Source organism: Littorina saxatilis, linkage group LG17, assembly GCF_037325665.1.
Source record: "Littorina saxatilis isolate snail1 linkage group LG17, US_GU_Lsax_2.0, whole genome shotgun sequence".
Lineage (NCBI taxonomy): Eukaryota > Metazoa > Mollusca > Gastropoda > Littorinimorpha > Littorinidae > Littorina > Littorina saxatilis.
The window spans coordinates 1,349,032-1,366,765 of NC_090261.1; the positions used below are offsets into that span (position 1 = coordinate 1,349,032).

At 44.2% G+C, this 17,734-nt stretch overlaps 1 protein-coding gene across 1 annotated transcript in view; it reads left to right on the forward strand.

Annotated features, from left to right (window-relative positions):
• LOC138952665 (DNA helicase MCM8-like) overlaps nucleotides 1-17,734 on the forward strand; it is a 55,408-nt gene that overhangs the window by 16,894 nt on the left and 20,780 nt on the right. Inside the window, exons 13-21 of the mRNA XM_070324364.1 lie at nucleotides 7,075-7,105; nucleotides 7,591-7,653; nucleotides 7,955-8,023; nucleotides 10,038-10,115; nucleotides 11,744-11,884; nucleotides 12,355-12,398; nucleotides 12,817-12,903; nucleotides 14,732-14,795; nucleotides 16,022-16,077. Of these exons, the coding sequence (XP_070180465.1) occupies nucleotides 7,075-7,105; nucleotides 7,591-7,653; nucleotides 7,955-8,023; nucleotides 10,038-10,115; nucleotides 11,744-11,884; nucleotides 12,355-12,398; nucleotides 12,817-12,903; nucleotides 14,732-14,795; nucleotides 16,022-16,077 (633 nt within the window). The remainder of the gene's footprint in view (nucleotides 1-7,074; nucleotides 7,106-7,590; nucleotides 7,654-7,954; nucleotides 8,024-10,037; nucleotides 10,116-11,743; nucleotides 11,885-12,354; nucleotides 12,399-12,816; nucleotides 12,904-14,731; nucleotides 14,796-16,021; nucleotides 16,078-17,734) is intronic.

The following is a 17,734-nucleotide window of genomic DNA, read 5'->3' on the forward strand; positions in this document are numbered from 1 at the left end:
TTCTTACTGTGCGCTTGTCTTTCTTACTGTGCGCTTGTCTTTCTTACTGTGCGCTTGTCTTTCTTACTGTGCGCTTGTCTTTCTTACTGTGCGCTAGTCTTTCTTACTGTGCGCTTGTCTTTCTTACTGTGCGCTTGTCTTTCTTACTGTGCGCTTGTCTTTCTTACTGTGCGCTTGTCTTTCTTACTGTGCGCTTGTCTTTCTTACTGTGCGCTTGTCTTTCTTACTGTGCGCTTGTCTTTCTTACTGTGCGCTTGTCTTTCTTACTGTGCGCTTGTCTTTCTTACTGTGCGCTTGTCTTTCTTACTGTGCGCTTGTCTTTCTTACTGTGCGCTTGTCTTTCTTACTGTGCGCTTGTCTTTCTTACTGTGCGCTTGTCTTTCTTACTGTGCGCTTGTCTTTCTTACTGTGCGCTTGTCTTTCTTACTGTGCGATTGTCTTTCTTACTGTGCGATTGTCTTTCTTACTGTGCGCTTGTCTTTCTTACTGTGCGCTTGTCTTTCTTACTGTGCGCTTGTCTTTCTTACTGTGCGCTTGTCTTTCTTACTGTGCGCTTGTCTTTCTTACTGTGTGCCTGTCTTTCTTACTGTGCGCTTGTCTTTCTTACTGTGCGCTTGTCTTTCTTACTGTGTGCTTGTCTTTCTTACTGTGCGCTTGTCTTTCTTACTGTGCGCTTGTCTTTCTTACTGTGCGCTAGTCTTTCTTACTGTGTGCCTGTCTTTCTTACTGTGCGCTTGTCTTTCTTACTGTGCGCCTGTCTTTCTTACTGTGCGCTTTTCTTTCTTACTGTGCGCTTGTCTTTCTTACTGTGCGCTTGTCTTTCTTACTGTGTGCCTGTCTTTCTTACTGTGTGCCTGTCTTTCTTACTGTGTGCCTGTCTTTCTTACTGTGCGCTAGTCTTTCTTACTGTGCGATTGTCTTTCTTACTGTGTGCCTGTCTTTCTTACTGTGCGCTTGTCTTTCTTACTGTGCGCTTGTCTTTCTTACTGTGTGCTTGTCTTTCTTACTGTGCGCCTGTCTTTCTTACTGTGCGCTTGTCTTTCTTACTGTGTGCCTGTCTTTCTTACTGTGCGCTTGTCTTTCTTACTGTGCGCTTGTCTTTCTTACTGTGTGCTTGTCTTTCTTACTGTGTGCTTGTCTTTCTTACTGTGTGCCTGTCTTTCTTACTGTGCGCTTGTCTTTCTTACTGTGCGCCTGTCTTTCTTACTGTGCGCTTGTCTTTCTTACTGTGCGCTTGTCTTTCTTACTGTGCGATTGTCTTTCTTACTGTGCGATTGTCTTTCTTACTGTGCGCTTGTCTTTCTTACTGTGCGATTGTCTTTCTTACTGTGCGCTTGTCTTTCTTACTGTGCGCTTGTCTTTCTTACTGTGCGATTGTCTTTCTTACTGTGCGATTGTCTTTCTTACTGTGCGATTGTCTTTCTTACTGTGTGCCTGTCTTTCTTACTGTGCGCTTGTCTTTCTTACTGTGCGCTAGTCTTTCTTACTGTGCGCTTGTCTTTCTTACTGTGCGCTTGTCTTTCTTACTGTGCGCTTGTCTTTCTTACTGTGCGCTTGTCTTTCTTACTGTGCGCTTGTCTTTCTTACTGTGCGCTTGTCTTTCTTACTGTGCGCTTGTCTTTCTTACTGTGCGCTTGTCTTTCTTACTGTGCGCTTGTCTTTCTTACTGTGCGCTTGTCTTTCTTACTGTGCGCTAGTCTTTCTTACTGTGCGCTTGTCTTTCTTACTGTGCGCTTGTCTTTCTTACTGTGCGCTTGTCTTTCTTACTGTGCGCTTGTCTTTCTTACTGTGCGCTTGTCTTTCTTACTGTGTGCCTGTCTTTCTTACTGTGCGCTTGTCTTTCTTACTGTGCGCTAGTCTTTCTTACTGTTCGCTAGTCTTTCTTACTGTGCGCTTGTCTTTCTTACTGTGCGCTAGTCTTTCTTACTGTGCGATTGTCTTTCTTACTGTGTGCCTGTCTTTCTTACTGTGCGCTTGTCTTTCTTACTGTGCGCTAGTCTTTCTTACTGTGCGCTTGTCTTTCTTACTGTGCGCTTGTCTTTCTTACTGTGCGCTTGTCTTTCTTACTGTGCGCTTGTCTTTCTTACTGTGCGCTAGTCTTTCTTACTGTGTGCCTGTCTTTCTTACTGTGCGCTTGTCTTTCTTACTGTGCGCTTGTCTTTCTTACTGTGTGCCTGTCTTTCTTACTGTGCGCTTGTCTTTCTTACTGTGCGCTTGTCTTTCTTACTGTGCGCTTGTCTTTCTTACTGTGCGCCTGTCTTTCTTACTGTGCGCCTGTCTTTCTTACTGTGCGCTTGTCTTTCTTACTGTGTGCCTGTCTTTCTTACTGTGTGCCTGTCTTTCTTACTGTGCGATTGTCTTTCTTACTGTGTGCCTGTCTTTCTTACTGTGTGCCTGTCTTTCTTACTGTGCGCTTGTCTTTCTTACTGTGCGCTTGTCTTTCTTACTGTGCGCTAGTCTTTCTTACTGTGCGCTTGTCTTTCTTACTGTGCGCTTGTCTTTCTTACTGTGCGCTTGTCTTTCTTACTGTGCGCTTGTCTTTCTTACTGTGCGCTTGTCTTTCTTACTGTGTGCCTGTCTTTCTTACTGTGCGCTAGTCTTTCTTACTGTGCGCTTGTCTTTCTTACTGTGCGCTTGTCTTTCTTACTGTGCGCTTGTCTTTCTTACTGTGCGATTGTCTTTCTTACTGTGCGCTTGTCTTTCTTACTGTGTGCCTGTCTTTCTTACTGTGTGCCTGTCTTTCTTACTGTGTGCCTGTCTTTCTTACTGTGCGCTTGTCTTTCTTACTGTGCGCCTGTCTTTCTTACTGTGCGATTGTCTTTCTTACTGTGTGCCTGTCTTTCTTACTGTGCGCCTGTCTTTCTTACTGTGCGCTTGTCTTTCTTACTGTGCGCTTGTCTTTCTTACTGTGCGCTTGTCTTTCTTACTGTGCGCTTGTCTTTCTTACTGTGCGCTAGTCTTTCTTACTGTGTGCCTGTCTTTCTTACTGTGCGCTTGTCTTTCTTACTGTGTGCCTGTCTTTCTTACTGTGTGCCTGTCTTTCTTACTGTGCGCTTGTCTTTCTTACTGTGCGATTGTCTTTCTTACTGTGTGCCTGTCTTTCTTACTGTGTGCCTGTCTTTCTTACTGTGCGATTGTCTTTCTTACTGTGTGCCTGTCTTTCTTACTGTGTGCCTGTCTTTCTTACTGTGCGCTTGTCTTTCTTACTGTGCGATTGTCTTTCTTACTGTGTGCCTGTCTTTCTTACTGTGCGCTAGTCTTTCTTACTGTGCGATTGTCTTTCTTACTGTGTGCCTGTCTTTCTTACTGTGTGCCTGTCTTTCTTACTGTGCGCTAGTCTTTCTTACTGTGCGATTGTCTTTCTTACTGTGTGCCTGTCTTTCTTACTGTGTGCCTGTCTTTCTTACTGTGCGCTTGTCTTTCTTACTGTGCGATTGTCTTTCTTACTGTGTGCCTGTCTTTCTTACTGTGTGCCTGTCTTTCTTACTGTGTGCCTGTCTTTCTTACTGTGTGCCTGTCTTTCTTACTGTGTGCCTGTCTTTCTTACTGTGCGCTTGTCTTTCTTACTGTGTGCCTGTCTTTCTTACTGTGCGATTGTCTTTCTTACTGTGCGCTTGTCTTTCTTACTGTGTGCCTGTCTTTCTTACTGTGCGATTGTCTTTCTTACTGTGCGATTGTCTTTCTTACTGTGCGCTTGTCTTTCTTACTGTGCGCTAGTCTTTCTTACTGTGTGCCTGTCTTTCTTACTGTGCGCTTGTCTTTCTTACTGTGTGCTAGTCTTTCTTACTGTGCGCTAGTCTTTCTTACTGTGCGCTAGTCTTTCTTACTGTGCGATTGTCTTTCTTACTGTGCGATTGTCTTTCTTACTGTGCGCTTGTCTTTCTTACTGTGCGATTGTCTTTCTTACTGTGCGATTGTCTTTCTTACTGTGCGCTTGTCTTTCTTACTGTGCGATTGTCTTTCTTACTGTGCGATTGTCTTTCTTACTGTGCGATTGTCTTTCTTACTGTGTGCCAGTCTTTCTTACTGTGCGCTTGTCTTTCTTACTGTGCGCTAGTCTTTCTTACTGTGCGCTTGTCTTTCTTACTGTGCGCTTGTCTTTCTTACTGTGCGCTTGTCTTTCTTACTGTGCGCTTGTCTTTCTTACTGTGCGCTTGTGTTTCTTACTGTGCGCTTGTCTTTCTTACTGTGCGCTTGTCTTTCTTACTGTGCGCTTGTCTTTCTTACTGTGCGCTAGTCTTTCTTACTGTGCGCTTGTCTTTCTTACTGTGCGCTAGTCTTTCTTACTGTGCGCTTGTCTTTCTTACTGTGCGCTTGTCTTTCTTACTGTGCGCTTGTCTTTCTTACTGTGCGCTTGTCTTTCTTACTGTGCGATTGTCTTTCTTACTGTGTGCCTGTCTTTCTTACTGTGCGCTTGTCTTTCTTACTGTGCGCTAGTCTTTCTTACTGTGCGCTAGTCTTTCTTACTGTGCGCTTGTCTTTCTTACTGTGCGCCTGTCTTTCTTACTGTGCGATTGTCTTTCTTACTGTGTGCCTGTCTTTCTTACTGTGCGCTTGTCTTTCTTACTGTGCGCTAGTCTTTCTTACTGTGTGCTTGTCTTTCTTACTGTGCGCTTGTCTTTCTTACTGTGCGCTTGTCTTTCTTACTGTGTGCTTGTCTTTCTTACTGTGTGCTTGTCTTTCTTACTGTGTGCCTGTCTTTCTTACTGTGCGCTTGTCTTTCTTACTGTGCGATTGTCTTTCTTACTGTGTGCCTGTCTTTCTTACTGTGCGCTTGTCTTTCTTACTGTGCGCTTGTCTTTCTTACTGTGCGCTTGTCTTTCTTACTGTGCGCTTGTCTTTCTTACTGTGTGCCTGTCTTTCTTACTGTGTGCCTGTCTTTCTTACTGTGTGCCTGTCTTTCTTACTGTGTGCCTGTCTTTCTTACTGTGCGATTGTCTTTCTTACTGTGTGCCTGTCTTTCTTACTGTGTGCCTGTCTTTCTTACTGTGCGATTGTCTTTCTTACTGTGCGCTTGTCTTTCTTACTGTGCGCTAGTCTTTCTTACTGTGCGATTGTCTTTCTTACTGTGCGCTTGTCTTTCTTACTGTGCGCTTGTCTTTCTTACTGTGCGCTTGTCTTTCTTACTGTGCGCTTGTCTTTCTTACTGTGTGCCTGTCTTTCTTACTGTGCGCTAGTCTTTCTTACTGTGCGCTTGTCTTTCTTACTGTGCGCTTGTCTTTCTTACTGTGCGCTTGTCTTTCTTACTGTGCGATTGTCTTTCTTACTGTGTGCCTGTCTTTCTTACTGTGTGCCTGTCTTTCTTACTGTGTGCCTGTCTTTCTTACTGTGTGCCTGTCTTTCTTACTGTGTGCCTGTCTTTCTTACTGTGTGCCTGTCTTTCTTACTGTGCGATTGTCTTTCTTACTGTGTGCCTGTCTTTCTTACTGTGTGCCTGTCTTTCTTACTGTGCGCTTGTCTTTCTTACTGTGCGCTTGTCTTTCTTACTGTGTGCCTGTCTTTCTTACTGTGTGCCTGTCTTTCTTACTGTGTGCCTGTCTTTCTTACTGTGTGCCTGTCTTTCTTACTGTGCGATTGTCTTTCTTACTGTGTGCCTGTCTTTCTTACTGTGTGCCTGTCTTTCTTACTGTGCGCTTGTCTTTCTTACTGTGCGATTGTCTTTCTTACTGTGTGCCTGTCTTTCTTACTGTGTGCCTGTCTTTCTTACTGTGCGATTGTCTTTCTTACTGTGTGCCTGTCTTTCTTACTGTGTGCCTGTCTTTCTTACTGTGCGCTTGTCTTTCTTACTGTGCGATTGTCTTTCTTACTGTGTGCCTGTCTTTCTTACTGTGCGCTAGTCTTTCTTACTGTGCGATTGTCTTTCTTACTGTGTGCCTGTCTTTCTTACTGTGTGCCTGTCTTTCTTACTGTGCGCTAGTCTTTCTTACTGTGCGATTGTCTTTCTTACTGTGTGCCTGTCTTTCTTACTGTGTGCCTGTCTTTCTTACTGTGCGCTTGTCTTTCTTACTGTGCGATTGTCTTTCTTACTGTGTGCCTGTCTTTCTTACTGTGTGCCTGTCTTTCTTACTGTGTGCCTGTCTTTCTTACTGTGTGCCTGTCTTTCTTACTGTGTGCCTGTCTTTCTTACTGTGCGCTTGTCTTTCTTACTGTGTGCCTGTCTTTCTTACTGTGCGATTGTCTTTCTTACTGTGTGCCTGTCTTTCTTACTGTGCGCTTGTCTTTCTTACTGTGCGCTAGTCTTTCTTACTGTGCGCTAGTCTTTCTTACTGTGTGCTTGTCTTTCTTACTGTGCGATTGTCTTTCTTACTGTGTGCCTGTCTTTCTTACTGTGTGCCTGTCTTTCTTACTGTGCGCTAGTCTTTCTTACTGTGCGATTGTCTTTCTTACTGTGTGCCTGTCTTTCTTACTGTGTGCCTGTCTTTCTTACTGTGCGCTTGTCTTTCTTACTGTGCGATTGTCTTTCTTACTGTGTGCCTGTCTTTCTTACTGTGTGCCTGTCTTTCTTACTGTGTGCCTGTCTTTCTTACTGTGTGCCTGTCTTTCTTACTGTGTGCCTGTCTTTCTTACTGTGCGCTTGTCTTTCTTACTGTGTGCCTGTCTTTCTTACTGTGCGATTGTCTTTCTTACTGTGTGCCTGTCTTTCTTACTGTGCGCTTGTCTTTCTTACTGTGTGCCTGTCTTTCTTACTGTGTGCCTGTCTTTCTTACTGTGTGCCTGTCTTTCTTACTGTGCGCTTGTCTTTCTTACTGTGTGCTTGTCTTTCTTACTGTGCGCTTGTCTTTCTTACTGTGTGCCTGTCTTTCTTACTGTGCGCTTGTCTTTCTTACTGTGCGCTTGTCTTTCTTACTGTGCGCTTGTCTTTCTTACTGTGCGCTTGTCTTTCTTACTGTGTGCCTGTCTTTCTTACTGTGCGCTTGTCTTTCTTACTTCCAATGTTTTGTGGAGGGAAAAAAAGTGTTGACATACAATGCGTCCATTACTGCATTACACTGAGGCATTTTTGCAGCGGACCTATTTAACATGGAAACTTCTTGTCCTTGAAACACTCAACAACTGTACAACTTGTTGTTCCAGGTCTCTGTGCCCAGCTATCTATGGCCATGAGGTAAGTGGCACCTGCAAGTGTTATGTGAGAAGTCGTGAGTCATTGTGAAAGTAGTGTGTTTTGTGTGATGCCTTTAAGTAAGTTATATGTTTTGAAAGAAGCTTGTCTGCATGCCTTGATGCAACATCTACTTTGGATTCCTCTCTCTGAATTCTCCTGACGTTACAGTCGGGGTAATCACTAATGAAACATGTTTTCTGCTTGCAGCAGGACAAGTATCCCTGTCTGCTGCGCTTCTTTAGATATATCTGTACTTGATCCTTGCCAAGTGTCTGCATATTGCATAAAAGCTAAGAACCAGAGTTCACAGCGAAAGTCTCATGGCTTGGAAACATGCATACACGCATGCCGGAAAAAGGAGAGAAAAAAAGGGTATCTCTGTACTGTATGGCAACTCGCTTTTCCCAGAGAGAAAGCTGTTCGAATTTCCATGCGAGTCAACTCGCAGGACTATATAAAATCTTTTCGTTATCCTTATGTTGCAGCTGGTGAAAGCAGGGCTGGTCCTGGGTCTCTTTGGCAGCAGCCAGAAGTTCGCCAATGATAAGGTCAGTGTCTCGTTTGGAAACATGGTTTTTGTTCAAACGGCTACACGACACACAATAAACACTTCAAGTACCTTTGAGAAAAAACGCTTCCTTTCTTCAAAATGCACATTTACTTCATGAGTACTCTTATAATAGGTTGTGATTTGCACCGAGGGCTTAATTCAGGTTCAAAATCAACCTGATTTAGGGGGTTGACAACAACAACATCAAAAATGTCAGTGATCTTAGAACAAAGTGGTTTAAATTAAAACGTTTAGTGGTCAACAACCACCATGAATGTAATGATTGCATTTGATTTCAGAACCGCATCCCGGTGAGAGGCGACCCCCACATTCTGGTGGTGGGTGACCCCGGGCTGGGCAAGAGTCAGGTCAGTGGTACAAGCAGGGGTCACTCACTGAGTGTTGCTGTGTAGTTGTTGTTACAAGTACGGGTCAGCCAGTGAAAAGTGATGTGTAGTTGTTGTTACAAGCAGGGGTCACTCACTGAGTGTTGCTGTGTAGTTGTTGTTACAAGCAGGGGTCACTCACTGAGTGTTGCTGTGTAGTTGTTGTTACAAGTAGGGGTCAGCCAGTGAAAAGTGCTGTGTAGTTGTTGTTACAAGCAGGGGTCACTCACTGAGTGTTGCTGTGTAGTTGTTGTTACAAGTAGGGGTCAGCCAGTGAAAAGTGCTGTGTAGTTGTTACAAGTAGGGGTCACTCACTGAGTGTTGCTGTGTAGTTGTTGTTACAAGTACGGGTCAGCCAGTGAAAAGTGATGTGTAGTTGTTGTTACAAGCAGGGGTCACTCACTGAGTGTTGCTGTGTAGTTGTTACAAGTAGGGGTCAGCCAGTGAAAAGTGCTGTGTAGTTGTTGTTACAAGTAGGGGTCACTCACTGAGTGTTGCTGTGTAGTTGTTGTTACAAGTAGGGGTCAGCCAGTGAAAAGTGCTGTGTAGTTGTTACAAGTAGGGGTCACTCACTGAGTGTTGCTGTGTAGTTGTTGTTACAAGTAGGGGTCAGCCAGTGAAAAGTGCTGTGTAGTTGTTGTTATAACTATAAGCAGGAGTGTTGGTGTGTAGCCGTGCTAAGCTTCACTCTTATCAGTCTTTGGTCAGCACAACATCCAAGCATCTTCATTGGGATCAGCTTGTGAATTGAACGTTAAACCCTCCTCAGCAAATATGAGAGAGTGATTCTTAAAATAGAGGTACAATAATAGGTCTTACTGGTGGAAAATCAGAGAAAGCTTGGCCAAAGGGGGCAAGTTAAGTGTTAGGAGGGTCTTAACTTGGGGGGGGGGTGGTCAAAATCTAAACAAAAAAAAAGAGTTTCCTGTGTGTAACATTACAAATGACAGGGGATGATCAGACCTGTTTATAGTACGATTTGGGTGTATTTTGTACGCCTAATTATTATCGGTACGACAATACGCAACACACGCACAAAATACGACTAAGAAAAAATCTAGAATACGTTTTCTGGTGTTGGTGTGCTGATTACGGGATGGTACAACTGATACCGGTTTCGGTCTAAGGGAGATAACCCTGACAGCGAGTCTTCAGCTGTAGAAACCTCGTTCAGTTGTTGGCACGTGCGATCGTCTGGACAATCGTGGCAAAATGAAGCGGAAAAATGTGCCAGTTTCGGATGACTGTACCAAGTCTAAACAGCAGAAGCAGCAGATTATCTTGGAGAAATATAAGAAAGAGCCAGGAATTGTGGAGTCTACTGTGGGAAAAAGTCATGCACACTGCAAGTATTGTAAATCAGATTTCTCCGTTGCCCATGCTGGGAAATATGACATCGAACGACACTGCAGTTCCAAAACTCACCTGGACAAGGTTGCTGCAAAGAAATCCGCTGAAAGCTGCCAAGGAATTATGAAGTTCATTCCCGCAAAGCAAATCCTGCCAGAAGAAAAGGCTGTAGTCCGTGCTGAAGCAATGTTTTCTGAGATGATTGTAAAAATGAACTTGCCACTGTCAACCGCAGATGTTATTTCACGAACTTCATCTTTTCATTATCAATCTGTTTGGAAGACACTGGTTATAATGCTACAAACTGACAGGTAAATAAAATTGTTTTATCCCTGTTGTATTGGAAGGAGTTACATTCTGAAGGTGTTCACAAGACATGCTATTCTTACACAAACACGTTTGCACCCACGCGTACCTTTTCCCTAGCCCATATGGCTTTGCTTGCAAAGTACACCAACTTTTTGAAAAATACACTCAACTTTTTGGGAAAGTACTCTTGCCTCGGGTTTAGGGTAAATAGGTCTGGATGATGTATTTTGTTTAGAGCTTTGAGTTTGTGATTTTGAAGTTTTGTTTGACATTTGCAACATGTTATCTGTGTGTGAAGTGTTGTTTGACATTTGCAACGTGTTATATTTGTGTGAAGATGCTGCAGGCAGCGTCGTGCATCGCCCCGCGCAGTGTGTACGTGTGCGGCAACACCACCACCACCTCAGGCTTGACGGTCAGTACTGCTTTCATCATACTCTCCTACTTGCATGGCACTGGGATGGTTAGTGACATGAAGCACAAAACACTGCATGGGCTAGCTATAACAGCCTGCCATAAAAGCTACTGTGTTGTGTAGCTACCTTGGCTGGAGAGGCAATACCTTAGTTATAACTCTTTCTGATCAAAACATTTAATTTTCCGATAATAATGAAAGGTCTGTGTGTCTTTCACATCTTGAGTCTTTATCCTGTTTGTCTGTCCCAGCCCTGAAAGTCCAAAAAATGGTGCACTAGCCTTTGGCTGGTGATTCTAAAAATGTACTAGCCAGAGAGCAAACTTTACTAGGCAAATCATCAATTTGTTTCAGCAACTTTACTTGCATTTGGCAAGTAGATGAACATTTCTACTCGCCTGTTACATGTTTCTACTCGCCATGGCGAGTAAAATACTCGCAACTTTCAGGGCTGTGTAGCGGTTTGTCAGGTTAAACATTTGCCTTCAATGTTGTCTGTTTGTTTGTTTGTACTGGTTAGCCAAGCCTTCCTGTTGTTTGTACTGGTTAGCCAAGCCTTCCTGTTGTTTGTACTGGTTAGCCAAGCCTTCCTGTTGTTTGTACTGGTTAGCCAAGCCTTCCTGTTGTTTGTACTGGTTAGCCAAGCCTTCCTGTTGTTTGTACTGGTTAGCCAAGCCTTCCTGTTGTTTGTACTGGTTAGCCAAGCCTTCCTGTTGTTTGTACTGGTTAGCCAAGCCTTCCTGTTGTTTGTACTGGTTAGCCAAGCCTTCCTGTTGTTTGTACTGGTTAGCCAAGCCTTCCTGTTGTTTGTACTGGTTAGCCAAGCCTTCCTGTTGTTTGTACTGGTTAGCCAAGCCTTCCTGTTGTTTGTACTGGTTAGCCAAGCCTTCCTGTTGTTTGTACTGGTTAGCCAAGCCTTCCTGTTGTTTGTACTGGTTAGCCAAGCCTTCCTGTTGTTTGTACTGGTTAGCCAAGCCTTCCTGTTGTTTGTACTGGTTAGCCAAGCCTTCCTGTTGTTTGTACTGGTTAGCCAAGCCTTCCTGTTGTTTGTACTGGTTAGCCAAGCCTTCCTGTTGTTTGTACTGGTTAGCCAAGCCTTCCTGTTGTTTGTACTGGTTAGCCAAGCCTTCCTGTTGTTTGTACTGGTTAGCCAAGCCTTCCTGTTGTTTGTACTGGTTAGCCAAGCCTTCCTGTTGTTTGTACTGGTTAGCCAAGCCTTCCTGTTGTTTGTACTGGTTAGCCAAGCCTTCCTGTTGTTTGTACTGGTTAGCCAAGCCTTCCTGTTGTTTGTACTGGTTAGCCAAGCCTTCCTGTTGTTTGTACTGGTTAGCCAAGCCTTCCTGTTGTTTGTACTGGTTAGCCAAGCCTTCCTGTTGTTTGTACTGGTTAGCCAAGCCTTCCTGTTGTTTGTACTGGTTAGCCAAGCCTTCCTGTTGTTTGTACTGGTTAGCCAAGCCTTCCTGTTGTTTGTACTGGTTAGCCAAGCCTTCCTGTTGTTTGTACTGGTTAGCCAAGCCTTCCTGTTGTTTGTACTGGTTAGCCAAGCCTTCCTGTTGTTTGTACTGGTTAGCCAAGCCTTCCTGTTGTTTGTACTGGTTAGCCAAGCCTTCCTGTTGTTTGTGTGACAGGTGACCCTGACCAGGGACGCTGGTTCCGGGGGAGACTTTGCCCTGGAGGCTGGCGCTTTGGTGCTGGCCGACCAGGGCTGTTGTTGTATCGACGAGTTTGACAAGATGGGCAACCAGCATCAAGCACTGCTAGAGGCCATGGTATGTCTGTCTGTCTGTTCTGTCTGTTCTGTCTGTTCTGTCTGTTTGTGTATATGCATGTTTACATTTCTGCTGAAAAAAGAGCTGGTTATATGAATGTTGAGCTGCTAGCTCAGGCTTTTGCTTCATTCAATGAGTTTGGCAAGGTGTGAAACCAGCTAGAAGCCTTGCCATGAAATGTTTCACCTTTTTTTCTGTCTGTGTATCTCTGCTGAAAAAAGATAAATGTATGTAATGCTTACAACCCAAGGCTGTTGCTTCTCGCAGGATGACTATCGCAGTGCCTGCAACAAGCATTGCCAGCAGACATGGTCATGGGGGTTGATAGCTTTGCTGTTTGCTTATGAAGTTTTATGTTTGAGTTTGAGGGAAAAGAGTTAATATTCAGTATGTAGGTTTCTAGGATGTCACCTTAAGAGTTGTCATGATCAGAGAAATTGAATTGAAATCCAATCTGTTTATGTTTGCAGGAACAACAAAGCATCAGCATTGCCAAAGCAGGAATTGTTTGCAGGCAAGTTGACTTAGCCAACATCTATTTGCGTTTCACTTCTGAACTACCTGCAAAATGGTGTTAGATACGCAACTAGAAACATAGCGAGAGAGGATGAGGTCATCAGGAAGAAGTTTGTTTGACAACTTACATCGGATCTTTAAAGACACACAAGGAATTTGTTTGCACAATGATTGCGCCAGATGTTTTGAAAACTTGTATTTACCTAAACAACAATGAGAATATCACCCACAGAAACCTGTCACTTGGTAACGACGACCATTTGAACTACAAAGTAATACATGTAACAGCAATGGCTTAGGTTTTGTAAACAGCATTACGGCTGACCTGTTTGCGATTTCTTTTGTAGTATTTTTGCATGAAACAAAACCCACATGTAAAATGTGCAGTTAACACAGAGACTATTGTGGTGTTGTAGCCTGCCAGCGCGTACGTCCATCCTGGCAGCGGCCAATCCAGTTGGCGGCCATTACAACAAGGGCAAGACCGTGTCCGAGAACCTCAAGTAAGTGGCCGTCAACCACTGTCTGTCTTCACCCATATGTTGGTCTTGATTTTGTATTCCTAACTATCAGTCCAATACATATGTATGGTGGAAGAATTTCATGGAATTTTGATGAGTCTCATTTGTGCAAAAGTCTTTGTAAAAATAAAGAATGAAGCTTGTTAAAGCATGTTTAACCCTGGGTAACATGTAAAAAGGGGCAACAAAGCGCTCAGAATGGAATCATTTGTACATGAAGGGCACATTGTAAGTTATCAATTCTGGTAGATACAGGTAATGCTTTGTATACAAATATTTACTGGCAGCAAACGGGTTAATAAAAGTTAGATAACATCAGTGTTGGTATGTTGAGTGTCGTTAGTGTTGTGATAATATCACTGTTGGTATATTGACTGTTATAAGTGTTGTGCTTTTGTGTGTTTAGGATGGGCAGTGCCCTGCTGTCTCGCTTTGACCTGGTCTTCATCATGTTATAAGTGTTGTGTGTTCAGGATGGGCAGTGCCCTGCTGTCTCGCTTTGACCTAGTCTTCATCATGTTATAAGTGTTGTGTGTTCAGGATGGGCAGTGCCCTGCTGTCTCGCTTTGACCTGGTCTTCATCATGCTATAAGTGTTGTGTGTTTAGGATGGGCAGTGCCCTGCTGTCTCGCTTTGACCTGGTCTTCATCATGTTATAAGTGTTGTGTGTTCAGGATGGGCAGTGCCCTGCTGTCTCGCTTTGACCTGGTCTTCATCATGTTATAAGTGTTGTGTGTTGAGGTTGGGCAGTGCCCTGCTGTCTCGCTTTGACCTGGTCTTCATCATGTTATAAGTGTTGTGTGTTCAGGATGGGCAGTGCCCTGCTGTCTGGCTTTGACCTGGTCTTCATCATGTTATAAGTGTTGTGTGTTCAGGATGGGCAGTGCCCTGCTGTCTGGCTTTGACCTGGTCTTCATCATGTTATAAGTGTTGTGTGTTCAGGATGGGCAGTGCCCTGCTGTCTCGCTTTGACCTGGTCTTCATCATGTTATAAGTGTTGTGTGTTCAGGATGGGCAGTGCCCTGCTGTCTGGCTTTGACCTGGTCTTCATCATGTTATAAGTGTTGTGTGTTCAGGATGGGCAGTGCCCTGCTGTCTGGCTTTGACCTGGTCTTCATCATGTTATAAGTGTTGTGTGTTGAGGATGGGCAGTGCCCTGCTGTCTCGCTTTGACCTGGTCTTCATCATGTTATAAGTGTTGTGTGTTCAGGATGGGCAGTGCCCTGCTGTCTCGCTTTGACCTGGTCTTCATGTTATAAGTGTTGTGTGTTCAGGATGGGCAGTGCCCTGCTGTCTGGCTTTGACCTGGTCTTCATCATGTTATAAGTGTTGTGTGTTCAGGATGGGCAGTGCCCTGCTGTCTCGCTTTGACCTGGTCTTCATCATGTTATAAGTGTTGTGTGTTTAGGATGGGCAGTGCCCTGCTGTCTCGCTTTGACCTGGTCTTCATCATGTTATAAGTGTTGTGTGTTTAGGATGGGCAGTGCCCTGCTGTCTCGCTTTGACCTGGTCTTCATCATGTTATAAGTGTTGTGTGTTGAGGATGGGCAGTGCCCTGCTGTCTCGCTTTGACCTGGTCTTCATCATGTTATAAGTGTTGTGTGTTCAGGATGGGCAGTGCCCTGCTGTCTCGCTTTGACCTGGTCTTCATCATGTTATAAGTGTTGTGTGTTTAGGATGGGCAGTGCCCTGCTGTCTCGCTTTGACCTGGTCTTCATCATGTTATAAGTGTTGTGTGTTCAGGATGGGCAGTGCCCTGCTGTCTCGCTTTGACCTGGTCTTCATCATGTTATAAGTGTTGTGTGTTCAGGATGGGCAGTGCCCTGCTGTCTCGCTTTGACCTGGTCTTCATCATGCTGGACCGGCCAGACGAGGTCAGTGTCATATCCATAACATACACACTTTGACCCCTGCCAGTTTTTGGGTCACATGCCAGTTCTGAATCAACTCTCTAAGGGTTAAACAAAAAAGCTTCTGCCTTTATCAAGATTCCCATTTTGCAAGCATAAAGTGTAGAAAACAGTGTTGTTAGCAACTGCAGTTCCTTAAAATTCTATGCTAGAAAGGTTGTAAAAGTGGTCAGTTTATATTTTCACAAAAACTACTTTGAAGACGGATTATAATATTAGTCACTTGAATACGTAATTAATAAAAAACGCTCGCGCTGGACCCGAGTACTCTTCAGACTGGCTCGCTCCCCCAGTATGAAAGTTTTTGTCTTGTGCACGTGGATTTAAAAAAGAAAAAAAAAATATTTTACACAATTAAAAAAATTATTAGAGTAAAATAAAACATTAAAACGTTCATAATAAACAATAGTAAACAAGAATTTAATAAAAAAAAAATATAAAAAAATAGATCGCCCATGCCGGGAATCGAACCCGGATCACTTTGGCCATAGGCGGACGTGCTTTCCACCAAGCCACCAACTCTGACAATGTTGCCAGTGAACTCAAATGCCTAGGGTGCTAACTTTGCTCGTTCAGGTCGCGCAAGCACGCGAAGTGGCACACGCACGCAAAGCCTGGTGTCGCTGGCTGTTCTATTAGCCGAACAGCAGTTCTATCCCACCGCGAATTGCGCCCACCGCCAAGAGTCGTTTTTGTGGATTATTTCGCATTTAGGTCCCAGGTAATATTATGAAGTTTTAATACGATCAATCGGACCTATTATCAAGTTAGTGTATCAACTTTTGAACGAATTGCGCCCAGTAGCTTCCCAGCAATAAGCTGTTAAGTGGAGAAAGACAGACAGACAGACACACAGACTCACACACACACAGACACACGATTAAAGTCTGCTGAGCCCAAGTACTAGCGTACTCGGGGATAAATGATATGTACATTTGGTTTCTTCCAAACATTTGACATTGTATCATCTCTGTCGTAGCCCATTCTCTTTTATTTTCAAAGTTTGGTGCTCTTAACAGAAATGACACACTCTCTCTCAATATTTCTCTTTCTCTCTGTTTGTTTTGCTACTTATGTCAATGATGTATGCTTGTGTGTAAAGTGTGTGTACTTTATGTCAATGATGTATGCTTGTGTGTAAAGTGTGTGTACTTAGTTAACAACTTGTTTTTTGTCAACTCCCTGTTGAGGAAATGGACTGCCTGCTGTCAGAGCATGTGATGGCTTTACATGCTGGTCGCAAAGGGTAGGTACACTTGTGCAGTGTCTTTCTATGCATGTAGAGTGTCATTCCACCTCAGTTAGTTGTTGGTGTGATATTTATGGAATTAAATATTTTCTTTAAATGTCTTGGAACATGTAATGGTTATACAGCAGTCCCTGCAATGTACGGCCCCCGGCGTGAGCGGCCACCTGACATGTACGGACACATTTGCTCGGCACGGAGTGTTTTCCTTCTATATTTGCTCCCGGACACGGACACTAATTTTCGGTCCCAACAGCAGGTCATACCTGCAAAGTACGGACAGACCATCGTCAAATTTTCACCACACCAATATCGATAACAGAGCAGTCCGGCTCTTGGTACAAAGGTCACAGCTGCAAAGGCGTGATGACAGTCTCTGTTAACTTGGGTGCACGTGTACCCATCAGGAGGGGGTTAATTTGGGTCAGGAGTGGAGTACACGCACTTTCTTGCTTTCAAATGCGAAGATGCCAACATGAAACTGCACTATGCTCTTTATTCTTGTCTGTTGGACGTAAGCAACAGAAGCCACAGTCGATAAAGGCCCTCCGAGAAAGAGAGTGAAAAATCGGCCACCGTTCTCAGCATCGCGTGTCTGTGTGTAACCTCTTTCATTGACAAGATACTCTTGTTCCCCGCAGCCTTGACCAGTGAGTCGGTTGCCTAATCTGTGAACCCTTCAGTTGTCTTGCTTTGTCAAAAGTTAGACACAGTCAACTGGTTTTGCTTTGAGTGAACAGTGCAGCTGGCCTCAATTAGCCGGTGACACCTCTCTGGCCACAGCACCAAATAGTACATGGCTGGGGGGAGGGAGGGAGAGAGAGAGGGGGGGGGTAGCTGGCTAAACTCAGTGGGGTGTCCAGTGTCACTGCATGTCAGCAGGAAGAGCATTGGAGAGAAATAGAGATGTGTACTCTTCCAAACAATTTCCAAGGATCAGTTCACAGTTGTCTGGGCTTGGGGTAGTCAGTGAGGGAGAGTGAGAGTGGTGTTGTGTACTGTGTATTTCCCACTGAAGAGTAAAAGTCACTGCCACAAGATCGGCATGCAGTCAATAAAGCCAGACAAGAAGAATGATTATGACATGCGGCTCTATCTGCTGGTTTTTATTCAAACTGGTTTTCAACGCTTATTCTCACAAAGCATCTGCACACCTGCCTCTGTGCTGTGTTTGTGTGGCTGCTTTCGTATGATGTCAGTGCATGGTGAGTGCGTTCACTGCCTTGAGGATTTATTTTTATCTCTTCTTTTCAACACCATTCATACAAATCATTTTTTGCAGAACGTTTAACAAAATATTAGGAGTTGGATGTTATCGTTTAGTAACCACAAGAAGTGGTTAGCATAGACTCAAACATGTGTGTGTGTCTGTGTGAGTGTATGGGGGAGGGGGTGGTGTGGTCACCCCTCCCGTGACCGGCCACCTGCAATGTACGGACAGGTTTGCTATGGCCCAAGGGTGTCCGTTGATGAGAGGGACTGCTGTATGGCTATTCTGTCTGTGGTAATTGGCACACACAAAAACGAAATTCTATAAAGTAAAAACGCAGGTGCACACTCACATATAAATTCATGTGAAGATGCAAACATGGTTGAACACACATGCAGCTACAGCAAAAAACGATAAATGCTCAGTGACAGAACCAACTTACATGGG